General features: G+C 42.1%; 2 protein-coding genes across 10 annotated transcripts in view; one reads left to right on the top strand and one right to left on the bottom strand.

Annotated features, from left to right (window-relative positions):
* The window catches only part of LOC127601606 (uncharacterized), a 96,587-nt gene extending 78,060 nt beyond the window's left edge, over positions 1-18,527 (top strand). Inside the window, exon 2 of the mRNA XM_052067022.1 lies at positions 17,938-18,527. The gene's annotated coding sequence lies outside the window, so the exon portion shown is untranslated. The remainder of the gene's footprint in view (positions 1-17,937) is intronic.
* Positions 1-23,887, bottom strand: part of arvcfb (ARVCF delta catenin family member b) — a 220,626-nt gene that overhangs the window by 132,185 nt on the left and 64,554 nt on the right. For 5 of the 9 annotated variants that reach the window (XM_052066960.1, XM_052066958.1, XM_052066957.1 and 2 more), the window contains 3 exons: positions 13,542-13,644; positions 4,692-4,834; positions 3,612-3,825 (listed from right to left, as the gene is read on the bottom strand). In XM_052066960.1, the coding sequence (XP_051922920.1) occupies positions 3,612-3,825; positions 4,692-4,786 (309 nt within the window). In that variant the 5' untranslated portion in view covers positions 4,787-4,834; positions 13,542-13,644. The remainder of the gene's footprint in view (positions 1-3,611; positions 3,826-4,691; positions 4,835-13,541; positions 13,645-23,887) is intronic. The other 4 variants (XM_052066963.1, XM_052066962.1, XM_052066966.1 and 1 more) reach the window with 2 other exon arrangements.

The following is a 23,887-nucleotide window of genomic DNA, read 5'->3' as shown; positions in this document are numbered from 1 at the left end:
AGTGCATTGTGCTTGTGAGGTTGGATGAGAAGGCTTGGGTCTCAGTCTCCGCTCGAATTCATCCCAAAGAGGTTCGGTGAACAGGTTAAGGTCTGAACGGTTTCGTGATCACAACTTTGTGGGAAGCGTTTGGGGATGGCCCCTTGCTGCTTCCAACGTCCATAAAGACATAAATGATAGAGCTTGGTGTGGCACGGTGTCCTGATCTCAAACCAACAAAACACCTTTGTTGATGACTGAAAGTCACGCCATCCTGTCCAACTTAATTGTGTTTCGGGAAGAATGGTGACAAATTTTTGACAAATACACTCAGGGTGGGCCAACGTCTTATTAAACCATATGAATTAAGAAAGGGATGTCACTCGCAGGGGAACTAAGCCAACTATACCAAAACTAATTTCAAAAAAAATATATGTATTCAAACATTGCATCGACTCGCTTTTGAGGGGGCTGCCATTTTTTTAGGTATTTTCACTCTTACTTGCGGGCAAATTTGTAGGAACACGACACACGGTCTGTTCACAGATTTTTGCCCACGTTCATTTCAAAGAAAACAGCACGGTGAGTAAATATTCAGCAATGACAAGTACATATACGATTTGATTCACAAACGCTACGTAATGAACCGAGATCACAAACTTCATCATCTCCTGGTACTAAGCAAAGCCACCTGGATTTCTTTTTGTGGAGCTCTTTCACTTCAAGAAATTGATGTACACACTGCTTTCCATTCAAGGCTTGGTGTACACAGGGTTGAATAAAACCCATCGTTCTCAACAGTCTCTCGACCAATATAATTTAATAGACCGCCACATTAGCAGGAAAGGCACAACTTGTGTAAGATGTCGCATCTGGTCTGCAGCTAAAAATAATTTGGCCAAACATGGCGCTGCCCTTACATTAATGAATTAACTTCACAAATGCATTACTAATCAGATTACCCTGTTTTTAAATGAGATGGCACAAACAATGTATTCTTGCTTTAAATTTGTTGCTGTTTAGTTCTCCATTGAGGTCATAAGTGAATCAAGAAAGGGGAGCGAATACTTTTAGCAATGAGGTGTATATGAATCATCAATGCAAAAGGACGGTCACTTATTCGAATACAGGGGTGTCACACTCATTTTTCTCGCCGGCCACATTGAAGTTACGTTTTCCCTGAGAAAACGTAACTTTATGTTTTCATTAGGCCATTATGAGTGTGAATTTTGTAAAACTGCATAAATGTTTAGTCACCTCCATATATTACATATACAGTGCACAACAAATTGGTTGATAACTATTTTTGAAATCAGAATTCAAGAATAAGGATTTGTTCAACCATTGTTGGCATTAATGTAATCAGTATGTAACGAGATATTGCTCGCAACATCTCTATGTTATGATGGATTACAGATGACAATTTGAAATTTTGGTTCAGAATTGAGCAAGCATCATGAACAAGTTGACATGCTTGATTTGCTCTGGCGGGCCACACAAAACGATATGGCGGGCCAGATCTGGCCCCCGGGGCTTGAGTTTGACATCTGTGTTCTAATACCTTTACTCACAAGGAAAATGGGTAGAAGGGCCGCCCGGTAGTCCAGTGGTTAGCACGTCGGCTTCACAGTGCAGAGGTACCGGGTTCAATTCCAGCTCTGGCCTCCCTGTGTGGAGTTTGCATGTTCTCCCCGGGCCTGCGTGGGTTTTCTCCGGGTGCTCCGGTTTCCTCCCACATTCCAAAAACATGCGTGGCAGGCTGATTGAACACTCTAAATTGTCCCTAGTTGTGAGTGTGAGTGCGAATGGTTGTTCGTTTCTGTGTGCCCTGCGATTTGCTGGCAACCAATTCAGGGTGTCCCCCGCCTATTGCCCGAAGACAGCTGGCCTAGCACCCCCCGCGACCCTAGTGAGGATCAAGCGGCTCGGAAGATGAATGAATGAATGAATGAATGAATGAATGAATGAATGAATGAAAATGGGTAGATTCCAATGAAAGAAAAAGATCTCCTAAGTGGTTTATGACACCCAGAGGTATATTCTTTAGCGGAGAAGCTGAAATATTAATGCAATGTGTCAGATTCATTTTCTTTTGCCAAACCTCTGAGTGTTCACCCATCCATCCATCCATTTTGCTGGAACCTATCCCAGCTGTTTTCGGACAGTTGGCGAGATACGCCCTGAACTGGTTGTCAAGCAAACTCACAGTCCCACATAGGGTCAATTCAGAGTGTTCAGTCAGCCTGCCATGGATGTTTTTGGAATGTGGGAGTAAACCAGAGTACCCGGAGAAAACCCACGCCGGCCCAGGGAGAACATGCAAACTTCACACAGGGAGGCCGGAGCTGGAATTGAACCCGGTACCTTAGCACTGAGGTTGACGTGCTAACCACTGGACCACCGGGCCACCCTCCTTTAAACATTTGAGGACCGGTACATTTAGTTCCTCTTTCAAGCACAAGTATTGCACATAGACACATACAGCATTGGTAGTTGAGTATAGAAAGGATGCAGAGTAAAAGATGAACACTTTCACATTTCCCTTCCTCCCTCGGTGCGAGGCCCTTTCGATCATTCGACCTCAGGCAACTGTAAGGAAAGTATAATAATTTCTGACGGTCTTAGTTTATCAATAATAAATGCCCTTTGAACTTCTATCACAAATACACAGGCCGCATCTGAGCATTGCAGATGCTGCACGGACAAATTGCTTTCGATTTCTGCTTATTGAAAGGAATGTTTTCTGAGAGGTGCTGTTCAAAAATTCATTATGGGCAATGAGAATGTCCAAAGAAAAGTGGTCTAAAAGAAAAACATGCATTTGGATCATCAAACAGTGAGGTCTCATCAATTGGTTCATCTGTTTCTTCACCCTGGAAGTCATTTTACCCTGGAGAATCCATGGGGACTAATTTGGCCCCTGTAAATTCTGCTACTCAAATGCTAGCCTTAAATCCCAAAGAGTCAAATTTGGCCCAAATCCTAAATTAGGATTAAAACATTAAATATTTGACAAAATATATATTTTGGTGTTCAGTGAACATATAACAGCCATTTAATGTATAATTCATCATTTTCCAAAGAAGAAAAGGGTTCTTGGGTTCTCCAGGGTTAACATAGGTAGATCCGTTCTCTTGGCAGAGGTCTGAAGTATCAAAATCAACCTGCTGATGGGTTGGTTGACATGTTCAGAAGATTACAGCTTTCTCATTTGTCCAACCTACATTTCCTTGCGGATCCAGTCAGCAGAGGAGCCCAGGCCAGGACTCCTCCATCTGGATGAGAGGCCACGTTCAATCGCCAGACAATCACCAGACAATATCAAAGACCAGAAATTGAAAGGGGATGGAATAGGATGTCAAGCAGCAGCTTAGACGAAAAAGGCAAAGCAAGCAAGAGGGAGAGGCACACTCAGTTTGCCTCAAAAAGTAATACACAGAACATCCAGGTCAGGGTTCAAGCAATGTGAGCAGGTCCCTCAAAACGGCAGAGGTTAAACCGAATTGGTATTGATTCCCATCGATGAAGAACAAACATGATGATGGAATGAGCTTGCTCAGATGGAACGAGCAGCATGTATGGGATGTTGCGGTGCAGACAAGAGGGATGGTCCAGCATGCTCACACATTTACCTGCATTACCACTTGCTGCCATGCTAACGGTTGGCTGGTGGGTGGGTTGGGTGGCGCATTGGCCCGCCCAAGCTGCAGGGTGCGACGCTCCTCCTCCAGGGCTCGGGTTAACTGCTCAAAACGCGCTTCCTGTTCTTTCACTGACGCCAGGATGCTGGCAGCTGAGCGAACCTCATAGTCCTCCATGTCCAGTATTGCTTGCACTTGTCCTGATCTTTCAGGTTAAGGAGGAAGAGGAGAGAGGGGGAAAGGGAGGGGTACCAGGTCAATAAAGACACCCAGACCCAGAAGAAAGGCTGTGTGGCACCTACAGCATGTCCCAGCTTTCAGTCAAACACAGGAAAGTTTGGCTATTGGAGATTGTGCTTTCTGTACAATGTTTGAGCTCATCCTCCTGCATAAAAAGCACAAACACGGTACATTAAGCTGAAACAATTAAAATGGCTGACCGCACAGAGGGTAGAGTTTTATAGCACAGAGAGTGGCATCTGTGCTCGTTTAATCTCTTTCATTTGCGCTTCTCTGACACCGGTGCCAAAAGGGAAAAGCCTCAATTCTCTCCGCAAAAGGCGATGCCTGCGCGGGGATATCTCGGATTCACAAAGCCCAGAACAGCAGACGCATGAATGAGGCTGCTCTGCTGGATGCCAATTATGTGTTTGCGTTCTGAAGTTTCAGGCCCATTTTGCTAATTAAGACAAACCCTGATAGAAAGGATGGCACTCAGTATTGGTTTTGAGCAAATATCACTGGAACAAAATGGAAGCATAATTCACCAATTACTGGCACAATAAAGGGAGTTAAACACCACACACTTGGGGCCCTTTCACACATGCACAGCCAGCCCAAATAGTGAATGATATTTTAGATTCGCTCTTAAAAATATGGTATATGTGATCGCTCTATGATGTCTAATAATCTGTAACTTCCAAATTATCTTCACACAGTCTCGCCCCCTGACAGCTATAACGTTGCCCGGTCTTGTAGGAGGACTTTCTACACTATTGTGGAGTGTTTCTGTAATTTTGTCCATTTAGTCATTCATCCATCCATCCATTTTCTGAACCGCCTTATCCTCACAAGGATCGTGGGGCGTGCTGGAGCCTCTCCCAGCTGTTTTCGGGCAGTAGGTGGGGGACAACCTGAACCGGTTGCCAGCCAATCGCAGGGCACATCGTTCAGGTCAGAGGTCACAGATGAGTGCCAGGGTTCCAATCTTCATTCTAGTCAGCCCAAACATGTTGGTGATGTGTGCAGTCACTCTAAGTCAGGCATGTCCAAAGTCCGGCCCGCGGGCCAAATCCGGCCCGCGGTCGAATTTCATCCGGCCCTCGGCCCCTGTCATAAAATCAGTGCCGTCTGGCCCGCAGGTTGGGCGCAATGGAACACGTGTTGCATTGACTGAGGTCTCGTAGACTGGTGAGTGATGTTTCATAGAGTACTGCTTCCCTCTAGTGGCTAAATGAGTAATAGAATTCACTAAATGAGTAATAGCATTTAGACACTAGAGGGCATCACTTACGAGTTAACAAGACATCACTCCGTGTTTATATTGACTGATATGTCATATTTCAAATTCCTGTTTCAAATGAACCAAAAGAAATTCTTAAGATTGTTGCAATGAAAATAAAAATGGAAATGTGAAACAGACTGGCTTACTAAAATTTGTTGAACAATATTGTTGTTCAATGTAAAGAATGTCAGCCCAGGTCGGCCCCCCGACATTTTACCACATAAAATCTGGCCCCCTTGGCAAAAAGTTTGGACACCCTTGCTCTAAGTTATTTCACACCAAAGTGAAATGCAGATTGTAACTTTATCAGTGTGGGGGGTTTTTTGTGTGTGTGAAAATGTCGGGGTAGCCGACAAAAAGAAAATATTTTTTGTTTTACAATGCATTTCAGTGGCCGTTCACTATATACAGATTTTTGCTCTCCAGAAGGGGCCCCCTCAAACACGGGGGGCCCACTGTACAGTTTAAAGTTACGTTTTGAACTAACTCAAGTAACATCACCATTCACTACTAGATACTTGTGGTGTTGAAAGTGTGTGGCATTATGTGGCCTCCCAGTAGCACTGATGAAAAATTGTGGCCCCCTCCATCATTTACTTTGCCATTCCCTGATTCTTACAAGAATGTAGTCTTTCCCATTTATTTAGCCAAAGCACACATTTTACTTCAAACAAATTCTACCTCTGCCATCTTGGGTTTTCAGATCCTTGAAAGCCAATACTGATGCTGATTAATGTAGACATGGTTTTGTGACTATACTGGTTGCAGTTTTCATGAAACAATGAGGAAAATCTAATTTATGGGGGAGACCATTTTATACACAAGTGCGGAAGGTAAGGTTGAATTGAAAATACAAAAAGATATACGGACTCTGACATCTGTCACAAGAGGATAGTCTGTGATTTGTGATTGAATAAAAAACGTGACCACATTGGCACGATCCTGTAAGGTGTATAGAACGTCAGATTCTTCCTGTGCAAGTTCATTATTATTCTGAGGTGAGAATATGTCTGAAGTAGCTATAGACATGTGCGGCATGTGTGAAGAGGCAACTCTTGACTAAATCAAGACAAACTTTGTCAATGGTCTGCGTCAATGTGAGAAAACGAACATCCGATTGATGAAAGAGGAATCCATTCTTTCCTGCAAATGAACAATCATAGCTTGAATGGAGAATTGGTCATCCACAGAACAGTAATGCTTTCTGACGTGCAAGCCTTGCCGCAGGCGCAAATCCAACACATTGTGATTTCCAGATCACAGTTGCAAGCCTTAGTCCATGTCACTGTCACGCTCGTAAACACTGATATCTTTTACCAAAGGTGGCATGACATGAAGGTTGCAATACACGGGTTTGGAAATAGCGGTCCACAACAATACAGACCTAGCAGATACGCAAGATCAGGGGTGCTCATTAGGTAGATCCTGATCTACCGGTAGATCTAAACAGGTCCCAAATAGATCCGAGGAGTGTTGAGGAGAAAAATAAACAACCATTTGTGTGTCTTTATACATGTTAATAATATATTTTTTGTGTTATTGTACACTGCACCCTAATCATCTTATCAGTCTCATTTTCAGCAAAACAATATTTAAAAATAAAATAAAGCAGGTAAATCTTGAATTTACGGTGGCGCGTGATTGGCATGTCAGGTACAAAAGTGCGTTGCATGTCTCAGTTTCAGGCTGCTTCTTATCAGGGCGTGCGTGTGCGTGTGTGTGTGCGTGTGTGTGTGCGTGTGCATGTGCGTGTGTCGGTAAGGGTAGATCCCAGGAGATTAGTTGATCGAAAAGTAGATCTTCGATCCAAAAAGTTTGAGCACCCCTGCGCAAGATGATAGCCGTTAGGTTTGTGCATTTACATGTTTAAATGTTGACTTCTTTTGTGTGAGAACATGAACTGAGTGCAGGTTTGGGTAAACCTCTGAAGACAATTTTAGGAGGAAAATGGGAGGAAGCCTGATTAGCTGGAGAAAACCCAGATGCACAGGGAAAACATTGGGATCGCATGTTTTCCCCAACCTCAAAACTGTGAGGCAGATCCGCTAACCACTTGCTCACCGTGCTCCTGGTTGGTCGATGAATGCTAACGCTACAGACAACGGGACAAAGGAGGCAATCATGTGTATGTATTTCTATGCATAAACAAGATTCATTCCTCACCATAAATCACGGCAATGACACAGTCCATACCCCTTCAAAGTACCAAATCCTGCCTTGATGTTTGTCGTTCCCTTCTTTTGGACTTATCTGTCTTTCTTCACCTTTTCGCCAAAGCACACTCATGACGAGGGTCAGGTGTACACTTCACATTCAATGTGAGTGAATTACAGTTTGCTTTGCTTTGCATCCTTTGTATCCTTTTCTTTCATTAGAAATGTTGATATTTTTTTTTTTTTGCAACAATGAAGTAGCACAGTGAATGATGACTGCAAATGCTTGAGAAACTGTAGTAATCTGTACTCCAACAAGAAGAAGGTCAATGGCCATGCCATCCTATTTCATAAAGTGAATGTTATGGCAGGATATGCAAGCGTGTCAACTACACCTCACGGCTTATCATCAAACACCGACATATCAAGCTTACTTAAATAGCACAGAACGCACAAGGACCAGCGTTTGAAGATTTCCAGTCTGCTTCTGTAACGTCATGTTTTTGTTTTCTTTTTTTGTTGGTTTTTCAGCTTTACATTAACAGGTGTTCACCAATGACCAAGAAGTAAAAACACAACAAAAGGTCTGCGGATTTTGATCCCCCTTCCTAACTATATAGTCACCCTCTTCAGATCTAACCTAAAATGGAAGAAACATATACTGTAAAAGTGTAACAAAAGACATGCATAAAATTTGTGGACAGTTATTGTGTAGACCAGGGGTGCCCAAACTTTTTGGACCGAAGATCTACTTTTCGATCAACTAACCTCCCGGGATCTACCCTTACCGGCACGCGTGCGCACACGCACACACACGCACACATGCACACCATGATGAGAAACAGCCTGAAACTGAGGCATTCGATACACTTTTGCAGCCTGTTAACTATTGTAGCTCACACGTACAGTTTTAAAGTGCTTCCCTGGGCCCTCCTCGATTCCTATTCTTTGCCCGTGCCCTCGGTAAATGGTACACGAAGCAAACTCTGAATGAGAATAATGACGATAATTGCAGACTGCTGAGCGCAAACAACTTCCGGTGACGTAATCACGCGCCACCATAAATTCAAGATTTACCTGCTTTATTTTGTTTTTTAATTATTTTTTTTTGTGTGAAAATGAGACTGATCGGATGATCAGGGTGCAGCGTACATTAACACAAAACATATATATTACTAACATGTACAAAGACACACAAATTGTTTTTTTTTTTTTTTTCTCCCCAGACACTCCTCGGATCTACTGGGGACCTGTCTTAGATCTACCGGTAGATCAGGATCTACCTAATGGGCACCCCTGGTGTAGACTCATCAAAGGGGGCATAAAAAGGGAACATTTTATTTCCACTACAAAGGAAAATGGTTGTGTTGGAAGTGGTCTCAAGGCATAAATACATTTAATTAGTATGGAATACAGTTTCTGCAACTCTAGAAAATAAATCACATCTACGGAATAAAATCATTAAAACACACTCACAGCCACAGTTACAATTGGATTTGCAAATGATGCAGTCGCCACTTGTAGGAAAATTTTCCATGACAATAATTCATGCTGTGTTTGTGGTTAATATATCTTGAAAAGATTCTCTGTCAGCATGGCTCTCCAAACTAGCAGGATCTTGAGAAATGGAATTCCTGTCTTCAGGTTTTCATTTTTCACGTAAAAGGATTTTACCAATGCATAACTAAAACGGTTCATCAAAATTCGAGGTGTGTGGTATTTGATGAAACCTACAGCGAGTGATTATATCATTACCGGGGGAATTCATGTTTTTTCTTGTAGGCTTGCTTTCCCCCTTTGGCGTAAACATGGGATACATTATTGCACATGCACACTTATAAGCCCCCTGACAATCATACACGGACACAACCACTGCACATTTAAGGCATTGATTATCAATAACAAATGATTACAGTAATCATGAGAACAATTGATGATGATCGCGTATGGCTTCGGAAAAGTGCACGTGTTCACACAGACACCAATGATGATTTCTTCCCGGTAGTTTTTTTTTTTTTTTTTAATTAGGAAAGTATTTGATGTTCATATTTAAAATGTTACGGATTTTGAATTGGTATTGTAGAGATACCAGAGGAGGCAAACATCAGCTCCTGGTTGACAGAACAGTCGCACAAGACTGCAGGTCCCGACGTGCCAACCTATGCAGAGCCTGGATTGATTACAAGAAAGCCTATGACTCGATGGCACATACATGGATCACTGAATGCTTAGAGTTGTATAAGGTGAACAGGACCCTAAGAGCCCTCGTTGCGAACTCGATGAGGATGTGGAAAACCACACTTGAAGCCAATGGAAAGCCACTTACCCAAGTGTCCATCAAATGTGGCATATACCAAGGTGATGCACTCTCCCCACTGCTGTTCTGCATAGGACTGAACCCCCTAAGCCAAGTAATGACCAAGACAGGCTACGGATACCACCTCAGAAATGGAGCTATGATCAGTCACCTCCTCTACATGGATGAAATAAAGCTGTATGCTAAGAGCGAAAGGGACATAGACTCCCTGATCCACACAACCAGGATCTACAGCAGCGACATCGGGATGTCATTCGGGCTTGAGAAATGTAGTCGGATGGTGACTAAGAGAGGAAAGGTAGTCCGCACTGAAGGGGTCTCACTCCCTGAAGGAACACTATCAGACATTGAGGACAGCTACAAGTACCTCGGTATACCACAAGCCAATGGCAACCTCGAACTGGCAACAAGGAAAGCTGCTACGGCCAAATACCTCCAGCGAGTGAGGCAAGTCCTAAGAAGCCAGCTCAATGGCAAGAATAAGACCCGTGCAATAAACAGCTATGCCCTGCCAGGGATCAGATGCCCTGCAGGAATAATAAGGTGGCCAAAGGAAGAGATTCAGACCACGGACGTTAAGACCCGAAAGCTCCTAACCATGCATGGAGGGTTCCATCCGAAATCCAGCACCCTGAGACTGTGTTGTGAAAGGAAGGAGGCCGGGGACTAGAAAAATCCAAGCTCCATCATTACATCAAGGAGAAGGCTCCAACTGATGACGTACTCAGAGAATGTCTCAGACAATGGGGAACAGAGGATGAGGAGCTGGAAGAGGGACCATCATGGGAGGACAAGCCCCTACACGGGAAGTACCACCGGACCATAACTGAAGTGGCTGATCTCAAGAAGTCCTATCAGTGGCTAGAGACTGGCCTGAAGGACAGCACAGAGGCACTCATCCTGGCTGCTCAGGAGCAGGCCCTGAGCACCAGAGCCATTGAGGCCCAGATATACCACACCAGACAAGACCCAAGGCCTACATGGAACGCCATAACCAGGTGGCTGGCATAGTCTACCGAAACATCTGTGCGGAGTCTGTACTAGAAACCCCAAGGTCAAAATGGGAAACACCTCTGAAGGTGGTGGAGAATGACAGAGCAAAGATCCTGTGGGACTTCCAGATCCAGATTGACAAGATGGTAATGGCGAACCAACCAGATATCGTGATCCTAGATAAAGGGCAGAGGAAAGCCGTTGTAGTGGATGTAGCGGTCCCAAGTGATGGAAACATCAGAAAGAAGGAACACGAGAAACTTGAGAAATACCAAGGGCTCAGAGAGGAGCTGGAGAGAGCCTGGAAGGTGAAGGTGACAGTCGTGCCTGTGGTGGTCGGAGCACTCGGAGCAGTGACCCCCAAACTAGATAAGTGGTTGCAACAGATCCCGGGAACAACATCGGACATCTCAGTCCAGAAATGTGCAGTCCTGGGAACAGTAAGGATACTGCGCAGAACCCTCAAGCTTCCTGGCCTCTGGTAGAGGACCCGAGCTGAATGAGGGACGGACACCACCCGAGGGGGGGTGAGACGAGGAATTTTTCATTTTAATCAAAACAAAAAGTTTTCATGGCTGCTGACACACCCCATTTATAAAGACAACATGGCACAGAAAGCAGATGAGGTACTTTTCAAAAGATGTATAGTTTTAGTAGGTTTGGTCTGGCAGCATCAGACAATAAACCAAAAAAGAAATCACAAGATACAATTCAAAGTATGTTAATCCTCTGTTGCAAAAAAAAAGAAATAAAGCCAGAAACTCAGCCTAATTATTTCAATATTGAATCGAAGACACACAGCAGTAAATGTTGCTATAATGTATGCCGGTCGTGGGAGGAAAAAAAAAAACAGACCACATTAGAGCAGTCATTTTCACATTGTTTTGAATTTGACAAGTAAGGAGCATGGTGCAAGGCAATCATGGAATCAATCATGCTGAACGCTACCAAAATAAAAAAACAGTCATTTATAAACAGGCTGATCCACTTCAATGGTGGAAACAGCATGAAATAAACTTTCCAGAGCTGATTGATATAGCCAAGCAATACCTCTTTTGACTCGACAAGTGTAGCACTGCATTATAATTTAGGAGGTGGCATTGCGACAAAAGTTCATTTTCAATGGAACCAGCAACTTTTATCAATTTAAATTCAGTGAGAGATTTGTGATTCCATATAACTCTGGAGATCAAGAGAACAATGTTTTGTTTTGTTTCAAGTTATTGATGGGGCAGCACAGTGGTTAGCGCGCCCACCTTACACTGCAGAGGTGCTGGGTTTGATTCCGGCGCCGTGCTTCCTGGGTGGAGTTTGCATGTTCGCTACGTGCCTACGTGGGTTTTCTCCGGGTACTATGCTTTTCAACCACATTCCAAAAACATTTTCTTTTTCGCAGCGAGACATGCTTGGGCATTATCTACTAATTAAACATCATCACGATCGACATTTCCCCGATCAAACACAGCCAGGCTGCCAAATGACCATATATTCTTCAACTTACATGTGAATGGGTTAACAATTGGCCCCTGGCAGCTGAAGCCATCTTACGTTGACACTGTTGCTGAGAACTTCTGTTCGTATTTTACTAAACATAGAGTTATCAGTGCATATTTTATGTTAGGATCCCGCTGTAGAGTAATAAGTGCCTCTCAAAGAACTTCACTTTTCACTTTGACCATTCGGAGTATACAATCTCAATTTCGTGAATCGTGACTTAGGTTAGGTTGACATTTCTCAGCATTTTTTTTTCCTTGATGGGCTTTGCTTTCATTTCATTGTTCATGTTTCTGACAACATGATGCAGACACATTTTGGAGTAGATAAACCTAAAGAGAACATTTCTAATCACATTAGAAGACTATTCTACTATTCAGAAAGTGAAACCTGAGTAATGCATGCATTCATTCCACGCAGACTGATACATGTCAAGTGTTAGTGAATTTTAATTTTGAGGATTGTATCTGAAAACTAATTTTAAAAAAACAAATTCACTAGCTCCAAAGATTTGAATGTTGTGAAAATTGTATGCGAGACATAAGTTTCAGCTTCCTTGTGTCAAGCCACTCTTGAACAACAAACTGTTTCAGAAGTCCTTGTCTTACGAGTCAGAAAACAAGCAAATGGTGACAATTCTCGGGCCCCGTAAGAGTCAAATTTGTAGAGGGGCCAAAGTAAGACTATTCCACAGTGTCACGGATTCTGTATTCTGTTTATTCAACTGAGTTGGCGAGGCCCAGCTGTATTTGGCTGAAATATAATTGGAATCCCCCCCCCAACCCCCACAAAAAAAAAGAAAAACAGTCATTGCACTGGTCTCTCATAAACGTGCAACGCCTCTCATTTTACAATTCAAACATTCAAATTCTCACAAAGACAATACAGGCAGCGTTACAGCCTGTTGATGCAACACTTTGTTACTGTTGTTCCAAAGGTATAATCACTCATCAATGAGAATGACACATCTGTCATGCAGTGATAGCGTAATATGCACTCTTAGAAGAGTTGCAACATTTCACTCTAAACATGGTGAATGTGTCACATATTTTGGCATTCATGTATCCAGTAATGAAAACCGCAACATACTTTGCATACTAATTGCAATTACAAAGAGTCTCTTAATAAATTGGCTTGAGTTGTGTAACAGTTGGGAGCATATTGAAACGGTTAAGTTATTATAAATCAATTTAACCACATGTGTCAATTGACACTCACCACATTTTAACTGTGTGGAATATTCAAATGTGTGTGTGTGTGGGGGGGGGGGGCGTATTGAAATACCAATAAACAATCAGCTAACTAGCAAAGTGAGACAGTTCCCAGAGGAGGGCTTATGGGGACAAACAAGTGTCAGATGTTGAAACAAAAAACACTGCCAGGAAATATAATTGCTGCAATGATGAGCTGAACAAAGTGATTAGCATAGGCTGGAGGTATGAAGAGGGAGTCCGTAGTACCTTTGAAGTCGGCGGGTCCCGTCACACCACAAGTAGAACAAGGAAAAGGGGAGGCTCCGATAGATTGTTCTTGATTGTTCCGTCTCTCAGGGGGGATGTGTGACTAAAATAGAATGACATTGGAATTAAGTATGCAGCCGACTTGCTGACTCCATATTATCGAGAAATAACTCTTATACAATGCAGAGACACATGTACTCATAATTACTTCATCCCAGCGCAATATGTATGCTCACTGGCCAGGCGATAACACATGTTCTACTGTTTCCAAAAAACAAAAACAAAATAAACTGTTGAAATTATATTTTGTATTGAAGTAGAAGTTGGTAAATACACGTGCGATTTGCAAAATATTTATTTATAAAAATGTACTTGTTTTATGTAACATGATATTGTAGGCCACATTTTTGATGATGAGCGATCCTTTTTGAATCTGCAGAATTACCGACTGGAGTGTCTGCTAGTGCACTTTTGAATCAAAGTTGCAGGCAGGAAGGCAGGGGTATTTCCCCAGGAGAAAGGAAAATTGTTGTGGCTTAAAAAACAAACAAACAAAAAACGATTTCATTGGTCAACAGCAATTTTGAATCAAAGATGGCTTCTTGTTTCCCAAAACACATTTTTGATGTTGATTTCAAAACATTCTAATACTAGAACATCATTGGGGCTTTTTTTTTTATTTTAAACTAAAAAAAATACCTTGTGCTGTAATCTGTGAGGATGTTTGCTAAACCTAACCCTTAATTCAAAAATATTACAAATATTACAAAATATCTTCCTGTTTATATTTACCCATTATATCATGACAAAATATTCAATTTCATGATAGTAGCTCCAATCATTATAGGCAATATTTGAGTCGCTTATGTTCCTCTTGGATATAATAATGTGTGGCTAAGTAAAATATCACATTATCAAAACAGTGCATTTAAATTTTATGTTGAAATATCCAGAGCTCATAGTTTAATGCAGCCATCCATTTTCTAATCTGCTTATCCTCACAGGGGTCTCGGGCGTGCTGGAGCCTATCCCAGCTGTCTTCGGGCAGTAGGCGGCGACACCCTGAACTGGTTGACAGCCAATCGCAGGGAATAGTCATCATGAAGTAAATATACTAATTCACGGTCAGATGTAAAGCATAATTTAGTTGCTGTACAAGTTGTACAAGTCAATGTGGCAGCATCCTTCCAAATCGCAGTAGAATTCCTTTGGACACTAAGTACAAGAGTTCAAAACAACTACAGTCAAACAATCCTTGCTGATGGTTTACATCTTCTCTGCGTATGGATTCATCATAAAAATGTAAGTGTTTTGTTGTTGGAGCAAGTTTTCTTTCCCATGTGGAATTTCATTTTGTTGCAGCAGATAGAGTTTTGCTGACAAAATACAAACACGAACTGGCGCTTTTCGACTGACAAAGCTTCCCTGAAGCAATCCTGTGTAATGCATACAAACATGCTGCATGTGTATTTTTCATTTTTTCAAATCATTCAATGATTCTTCATTCTCTCCACTTTCATCTCAAACTGCTTCAAACAACAAAGCATGTGACGGAAAAGTGGTTAGAACTGTACGACCTTCCGTGTTTTATGTCTTATTTATTTTTCTTTATGTTAACTGTTTTGTTATGCGCTTTGTTACAGCTGCCACTGTTGTGAAAGCGCTATATAAATCAGCATGTATTGTATTGTATTGTATTGTATAATGAGGCAACGCTTGCTTCAGCAATTTGATGTTCTGCCTGACCTTTGTGTTCACACTGCAGTGTCAGAGTGTCTCTGAACGAAAAACATCACAGGGACTGGGAAAGAAAACGACATGAGACAAAGTAGGACAGGAATGAACTGGCTCAGCTGCCTTTGATAACTCGAAACAAAGCTGACGACCAAAACTTCGGATCAACTTCACCCTTGAAAGATGATCATATCATTTGCATCTTCTACAGATGTCCTCACCACGATGAAAAAAACCCTTTCGCATCTTTCATTCATTCATTCATTCATTCATTCATTCATTCAGCTTCCGTACAGCTTGATCCTCACTAGGGTCGCGGGGGGTGCTGGAGCCCATCCCAGCCTTTCGCATCTTAATGTGGGCTAAAATATATTCCAAATGAGTAAATATATGTTGCTATGTTCAAGAGAATGTTTGTGTTGCCAAATTTTTATTTACATCTGCAACAGACGAGATCTAGCACCAAAAAAAGGGTTTTTCTTCAAAATATTTCCAAAACAATTAGGGTGCTGAGTCAGCTTTAATTTGATCCTCAAATAAAATGCCGTAAGCAATTTTATCGATTATAATATCCCCTTCAAATGTATTGGAGGGCGGCCTGGTGAGCCAGTGGTTAGCGCGTTGACCTCACAGTGCGGAGGCACCGGGTTCAATTGCAGCTCCGGCCTCCCTGTGTGGAGTTTGCAAGTTCTCCCCGGGCCTGTATGGGTTTTCTCTGGGTTCTCCGGTTTCCTCCCACATTTCAAAAACATGCATGGCAGCTGATTGAGTGCTCTAAATTGTCCGTAGGTGTGAGTGTGAGCGCGGATGGTTGTTCGCTGGCAACCTGTTCAGGGTGTCCCCCGCCTAATGGCCGAAGACAGCTGGTATAGGCTCCAGCACCCCTTGCGACTCTTGTGAGAACTGGATCGGAAAATAAATGAATAAATGAATATTCTGTCAGCTGTACCTTTTTTCACGTGTTTTTCACCAGCTCTCTGATTTCTGATGTTAGTTACACCTCGGCTATCACATGCAGACTTCATAGGCAATCCGAAACCCAAAGAAGACACTTAGCGCTGTTGATCATGTGACAAAATCAAAACATAGCTGTCAGACAGGTGTTGCAATAAACTACAGCTCGCAAGAAAACTTGGTGGATTCATACAAGAGTTTCAGTGTTTTATGTATCCAATCTGGATGGAGATACCTGAAAATAAAAGCTGAATAGACAGTATGTACTGTACTGCTTCATAGCAAAAGTATTCTAGTTTGAAGTCCGCGCTCGTATGACGTTAGCATGATGAGATGCTCTTGGAAGTTACTCCCCTGTTCAGTTTAGCAAGTGAATAACAAACGCACTTGAGGTCAAAAAGATTGAAAGACAAGTGGCATGACAGTGATGCATTTCATCCACAACAAAGCATTGCCTTGGGCAAATATGATTTGGCAAAACTCAAGGACGAGAATATCCATGCAATTCATTTCCACGCAAGATCATTTAGATCACAGGTGTCAAAGTCAAAGCCCGGGAGCCAGATCTGGCCCGCCACATTATTTTATGTGGCCCGCGAAAGCAAACCAAGCATGTCAAGTTCCATGATGCTTTCTAAAGTCTGAACCAAAATTTGAAATTGTCAAATGTAATCCACAATAACAGTCATTAATCTTGACTTCTGATTTTAAAACTAGTTATTCATCAATTTGTTGAGTGCTGTGTATGTAGTATATGGAGGGGATTAAAAATTTATCTGGATTCCCAAATTTCATAACGGCCTTCCAAGTGAAGGAGTGGAGGATGGACTTCAGAATCTGCCTGAATCTTCACAATCACATTTCCTCTGAGTGGAAGAAAATCTGTTTCTAAACAAATATATGTTAGCTCTATGTCAGCAAGAAATAATACGACAGACGTCATTCTTATAGTGCTTCTTTGTCTGTTCAACGTTTTATGTGAAGGGCCGGTTGATATTTCTATATCACCCTCTCACTGGCTTCTTGGGATGTGTTTTCACCCCTCATTCAGAACACCCCCACACTGTACTGTCATAAAACTGAATTTCATACAATTATTTCGGACATTTTGAAGCACTCCTCGTTCCTTCTAAAGCCCCAGACAGCTCAATATTGCCAGGTAATGGTTCAGCTGAAAGCAAAGCGAGGAAAAAACTCTATTGCCTATGCTCTACTTTGCGTATGCGGCCTGTGTCTGGAGAGAGCAGCCGCTAATTGCTTCTTCCAAAAGAACATTAGAGCCCATCATCATTAGTCCACACAAACAGACGGGCTTGTGTGATAAGGGGGACGAAAAAGGCTTTTGAATTGTGTAGTCATTCTACTTAGTTGGTATCGGATAGTATTTTCTGAAATTAAGAAACGCAGCACCACTCACGAGAAGTATCTGAAACAGTAAAGCATTTTAGGAGCTTTAGAAAGCCACATTGAATTTCATTATATAATTGTGTAGAGCAGGGATGGGCAACGGAGCGGCCTGGTGATCCAGTGGTTAGCGTGTCGACCTCAAAGTGCATAGGTACCAGGTTGGATTCCAGCTCCAGCCTTCCTGTGTGGAGTTTGCAAGTTCTCCCCGTGCCTGTGTGGGCTTTCTCTAGGAACTCCGGTTTCCTCCCATATTCCAAAAACATGCATGGCAGGCTGATTGAACACTTAAAATTGTACCGAGAAGTGAGTGTGAGCGTGGATGGTTGTTCGTCTCTGTGTGCCCTGCGATTGGCTGGCAACCGGTTCAGGGTGTCCCCCGCCTACTGCCCGAAGACGGATGGGATAGGCTCCAGCACCCACTCGCGACCCTAGTGAGGATCGAGCGGCTCGGAAGATGAATGAATGAAATTTAAATCAAACATAAAGTGTGCCGTAGAAATATTTACTGAATCGAGCAAGTTAGCCAGGTACAGTGGTTTTTTTTAAAGCTGATGACAGCTTAAACTAAACAAATTCATTTACCAAACAAATTCTGTCCTTGGCCCATTGCTATTTCTAATCTATCTTCTTCCCCTTGGTAATATCTTCAGGAAACATCACATTCACTTTCATTGCTACGCGGATGACACCCAGCTCTACATCTCTACCAAACCTAATACCATACTTCCACCATCCTCCCTTACCAACTGCCTGCAGGAATTAAAATCTTGGTTCAGCTCAAATTTCCTCAAACTGAATAGCAATAAAACTGAATTCCTCCTCATTGGCACTAAATCCACTCTAAACAAAATAAACAATTTCTCCATTCCCTTCGAAAGCTCTTCCATCTCCCCCTCCCCTCAGGTCAAGAGTCTGGGTGTCATCCTTGATAGCACCCTCTCCTTCACCTCACATATCAACCACATCACTCGTTCTGCATATTATCATCTTCGAAACATCCACCGGCTGCGCTCTTCTCTCACTCCTCAGTCCACTGCTATACTTGTACACACCCTCGTCACCTCGCGACTCGATTACTGTAATTCCCTTCTGTTTGGTCTCCCTCAAAAAACCCTCCATAAGCTTCAGCTGGTCCAAAATTCAGCCGCCCGCATTATCACACTCACACCATACATAAACCATATTACACCTGTCCTCCAACATCTCCACTGGCTCCCCATTTTACACCGCATTCAATATAAAATCCTGCTCCTCACATTCAAATCCATTCATAACCTAGCCCCTCCATACCTATCTGACCTCATCCATATTCCTACGCCTGTCCGCTCTCTTCGTTCCTCCTCCTCTGTCCTCCTCTCTGTCCCCCCTGCTCGCCTCGTCACCATGGGAAATAGAGCCTTCAGTCGCTCTGCTCCCCAGCTTTGGAACTCACTCCCAGCTGACCTTTGTAATTCAGACTCACTAACACATTTCAAATCCAGCCTCAAAACACATCTGTTTCGACAAGCCTATTCACTCAGACCATAAAGCCATTATTTTATTTATTTATTTATTTTTGTTGTATTTTTTCTTATCTTATTTGATGTTGTTTTTAACATTGTACTCGTGATTTTAACTGCTTGTTGTAAGGTGTCCTTGAGTTTCTAGAAAGGCGCCCACAAATAAAATGTATTATTATTATTATTATTCTTATTATTATTATAACCAGTAAAATACCCCCCCTAACGCTAACGTGTCAACTAAGTGCCACCAGACACTGAGAGATTCAAACAATAGAAATATAGAAAGCATATTTTATATTGTGGATAAAATCTGAATGTTTTTGGTAAAAATATACATGAGTGGCGTACATACTAAGGCAGTTGCATTCAGTGGGAGCAAGCACTGCCTTTTCAATACACGGTATGCCCATTTATTATTATTCTCGCCCATGTCCTCTTTCTGTAGCAGCCTCTGTCGTCCTTGGAGGACCCTCCATCTTTTTATAGATTAAAATGTGAATAAAAAAGAATAAAAAGTACAATATATTGTATGAGGTGCCTCATCTCAAGGTGTCCTTGTGCTAAATTGCCGAATGTGCAGGGGGTCAGCTGTCATTTTTTTTTGGGTGGTTGAGTCGTAGTTGTGTTTGGAAGAGTTGTGCGGTGTGCGATCGCCCTTAGGCTCATATGTTTCCCCACAGCTAATTCCCGAGGGAAACGAGGTCTTCTTACTGTGACATTTTTGATGACTGACAGATGGCCAACAACTTCAGCTGAGCTTAGAAAGAGTTGCTAACTTGGTAACAAATATCATATAAACATTTTTTTTCGTGTGCAGTATGCGCAAAAACAAATACACTCATAGACGATACTAATCCTCTGTTTAATTTAGCATTAATGAAAGGTATACAAGTTTTACACCTCCAAAATAAGGTATTTGTCGACGGCACATTACGAGTACGTAGTTCATCCTCAAGTCACAAGATCTGCTGGCATCGACAATCCCTGTCTGTCTTGTTTAGTTTCCAGTCATTTTCCCTTCTTCTCACATGCGTCTCTGCCTCTGCCTATCAGCAGGTGCCAGGTGTCGGTGGATTGCTTGACGCAGAGATGTTAATAGGGGCACATGCACTGTGGGAAATCTTTTAGCACCTGAACCTTTTCTGTTTGAGTGCAGGCGCCTCATCTCGGATGCGGAGTTACAGGTCTATCAGGGCCAAAATGTTAGAGCAGGAGTGCAGAACATGAACCTAAAAACTCTTTTTAATGGGTTTTTTGAATGTTGTCTTGTATGGACTTTTATTAGCCTGAGGGCTATGAGAAGCAGCAGTTAACTAGTACAACAGTAGACATAGAGGTGCCCAAAACGGCCTTGGCAATGACGAACAGATCTATTTTGGGATCTTTTCGCGCCGTGTAACCATCAGTGGCTCCGTACATAATGCGTTGTTGTAAACTGAAAACTAGTTTTATCCCTCCACGGTTTTTGGTGAAACCCATTGTATTATGTACCTGAAGGTTCCACCGCTGCATCCTCTGTCATCCAATCACAAACTAATGAGTGACCGGCGTATATATCTGCAAATCATTTCATTTTCATCAGAAAACACTATCAACACTATGTAGATATGTAAACAATGAGTTTGGAAAGTGAGCGAGAAAACTAGAGAGAGAAGGGGGAGGGAGAGAGAGAGAGGGAGCTAGAGAGAGAGAGAGAGAGAGAGTGTTCGGGCAGTGTTTGTTGAGCACTGTCAAAGCTGTGAGGTGATCAAACATAGCTCCAGGTGTGTTATCCTATGTTTCCACAGATCTGCACAGAAAAGTATCAATGCATGATTGTAATCCAAAAACAGAATTATATAATAGATTGTAGTACAATATCTTATATACAGTACAATCATTGTACTGTATATAATTAACCCGCATAGCAGTGTCGGGGGTCTTTGAGATTAGCATTGTATTAACTGCAATAGAGCCATCTCCATCATGGGAGCACAGAGCAGAAACTCACACAGATGTTTAATGCCACACATTCTTGACGATACACTAGATGCCTCCCACCTTGTAGGAACCGAGAACAACAATTCGTCTCATATGAATTGACATTTTATTTTTTCCGATTACTGCATGAATCAAGAATGACAACTTTGTTACAAGCAGATACAAATAGCAAAGAAAAACAACTCATCAGTTCTAAACAATGCAACATGTAATCTCAGTTATCAGGAAAAACCAAACAAACAAAAAAAACGCAAACAACCGCACAGCTATTTGAGCGAAGAGAATTGTTTGCATGCATGAACTGGGCTTTCGGCATAAAGGTCACCAATGAAGCATCAACATGTATGCTCCTTCTATGAAATTAACCACGGTCATAAATGTCTTCACCAAATGGGAAATAATTCTGATTGTAGAAAATAAGCAGAGAGGATGGACACCTAAAAGAGTCCGCTGCTTCAAATTATCGTTCAGTTAACATGTGTGGTCCAGTTCTGTCACATAGACTGCAACAACTGCATTGTCCCCTAGCAGAGGACAGGAATGCAGCCAAATGTAATTTTCCATCACCACAATTCTGAATTAAAAAAAAAAAAACGCTATTTTTATAAACAAGGGGCCTGATTTCCTGAACTGGACACAGAGTGTGTCCACAGGAGTCAAACAGGCCCCTTGTCTTTCTCGTTTTTTGGGGATGGATTTATTTGACTGCACAGCCAGCCACCGTTTATTCCAACTCAAAGAACAGTAGCCAGGGGACTTCTATGGGCCATCGTATGAATTGAGGTTGAAGGAAGTGACTTAAGCATCTTTTCTTTTAATTGCATGCTGTGTGGTGTTGTTCTGTGTGTGAAGCCAAAACAGAAATATCGTAATATTGAAAATACAAAGTACAGAATAACATTTCATGACATTATGGCAACATTGGCTATAGTTCTTTGTATGAATATCTTTCACAGTCATGTATTACACTTGTCCCCATATTTATGCTTTTATTTTTGAAACAAAGGCAATACATTTGTGTTTATTTCAGAATTACCATTTTATAAAACACACAGATGAGTCGCTAACATAGTTTTGGATGTTGACCGCTAGCACCTATGCCTGCAACAAGATGTCCATAATGTATTCAAGCTCATTTTGACTGAAAATAACCTATGTTTTCTTTTCTCAAAGCAGTAATGGGTAGCAATTTATTTCAGCTAGCTTGGAGAGGATAAGTATATCTGTCACTGCCATGACGACACCGGACTGGCTATTTTAGTGGTTCATAATACTTGTCGCATGGGCAGCTCCCAGGTGTTGGGACGTGGACATGATGGGGACATTGTTATTCAGCGTTGAGTGCAATGACTGCATAAATTTGCTGTGGACCTCAATTAATCACACAATGTACTGCGTGTTTCCAGTGGGAGTTAAAAGTAACACCACAGAGTTGAACATACCACTGAGAAACCGAACATTCCAATGGGAATTATGTCAATAATATCCATGTCTATAATCATTTCTCTTGCATTGCCAGTCTTGCTGTTTACTCTTCCCGATGAGACATTTATTTACTGACATGTGGGAGGTGAAGGCAGACGAGAAGAGGAAGTGATGGAAACAGCAAAAGGTAACTGCTTCCTCATTTATATTATATCGATATCCTCTCAGACTGCCGTCCTGACAGTGGCGGCTGGAAGGAAGGGTGAGGAAGGAGATCAGGACTGATGGAAAAGTATCACACACACACCGTCTCTGAGCCATCACTTGCCAAGACTGAGAGCATCAATCCATCATCTCGTCACTGAAGTCTTGCCTCCCCAACTGCTTGAAAAAGACCAAAAACCTGGCATCTACTTCTTTTTGACATTGAGTGTGCGTGTATATGCGTCATAAGCGTGACCTAGATTTAGCTGTACCTGAACGGCCCTTCTGTCAATCAAAAGTGAGAATGTTTGGAGATACTTTTAATCACAAGGATGATGGATTATTTCTGGGTCCCCGTTTATTAAATCTTCACATGTTTCAGCGGCAAAGTTCTAATTATATGACCTTCAGCGAAGAACATTTACCTCAAAGCAACCAGGGTAAAATCCTTCCTTCCTTTGACTTGTCTTGTGATCAATATTGTAACCAAATTGTTTTAGCTCAATCCTGGGCATCATTTACAATTACAGTATTGAAGATGTCGACATTCCATTCACGAGACAATGAGGTTGCTCAGTGTTGCCTTTATGACAATGATGTTAATAATTATAATAAATATCGAATCCAGGCCTTACGGCAATAAAATTGCTGCTCACTCACTTTAATAAACATGTTCTCAAATGTGCCTCAGGGGGCTTTTTCTTACTCAACTGCAACAGTTGTAACCATAAATCAAGATGTTTATTTGAAGGAGGGTTCACTTCTTGTAAAGCTGAATTAAACATTCGGTTGTCCAATGATTGCTCGATGGAGAATTGGCTCTTCTGGATTCAACGGGAAGGCTACTAAGCTCAAAACTGCAAATGTGGCAAAACGAATAAACTTGTCACTCAGTCATTATGCTGCTTTTATGTGTATTTTCTTCTCTCTGACTTCTTCTTTATGAAGGCTCCGTCCGTGAGCACAGCACCGTTAGCCCCTAATTTGCCAGTCAAACAGCCTTGAGGACATGGCAAATACATGCCATTAATTTCATGGTTCTCTGGGGCAGTTATGATTGAGCAAACATGCAAATGTATGACTTGAGCAGGAGGGCATTAAAAAACAACAAAAACAGAGTAGATGCATTTCTATTGAGTT

Source organism: Hippocampus zosterae, chromosome 6 (genome assembly GCF_025434085.1).
Source record: "Hippocampus zosterae strain Florida chromosome 6, ASM2543408v3, whole genome shotgun sequence".
Taxonomy (NCBI): Eukaryota; Metazoa; Chordata; class Actinopteri; order Syngnathiformes; family Syngnathidae; genus Hippocampus; species Hippocampus zosterae.
Note: the sequence above shows the minus strand (reverse complement) of the source record. Positions and strands in the feature narration are given on the sequence as shown.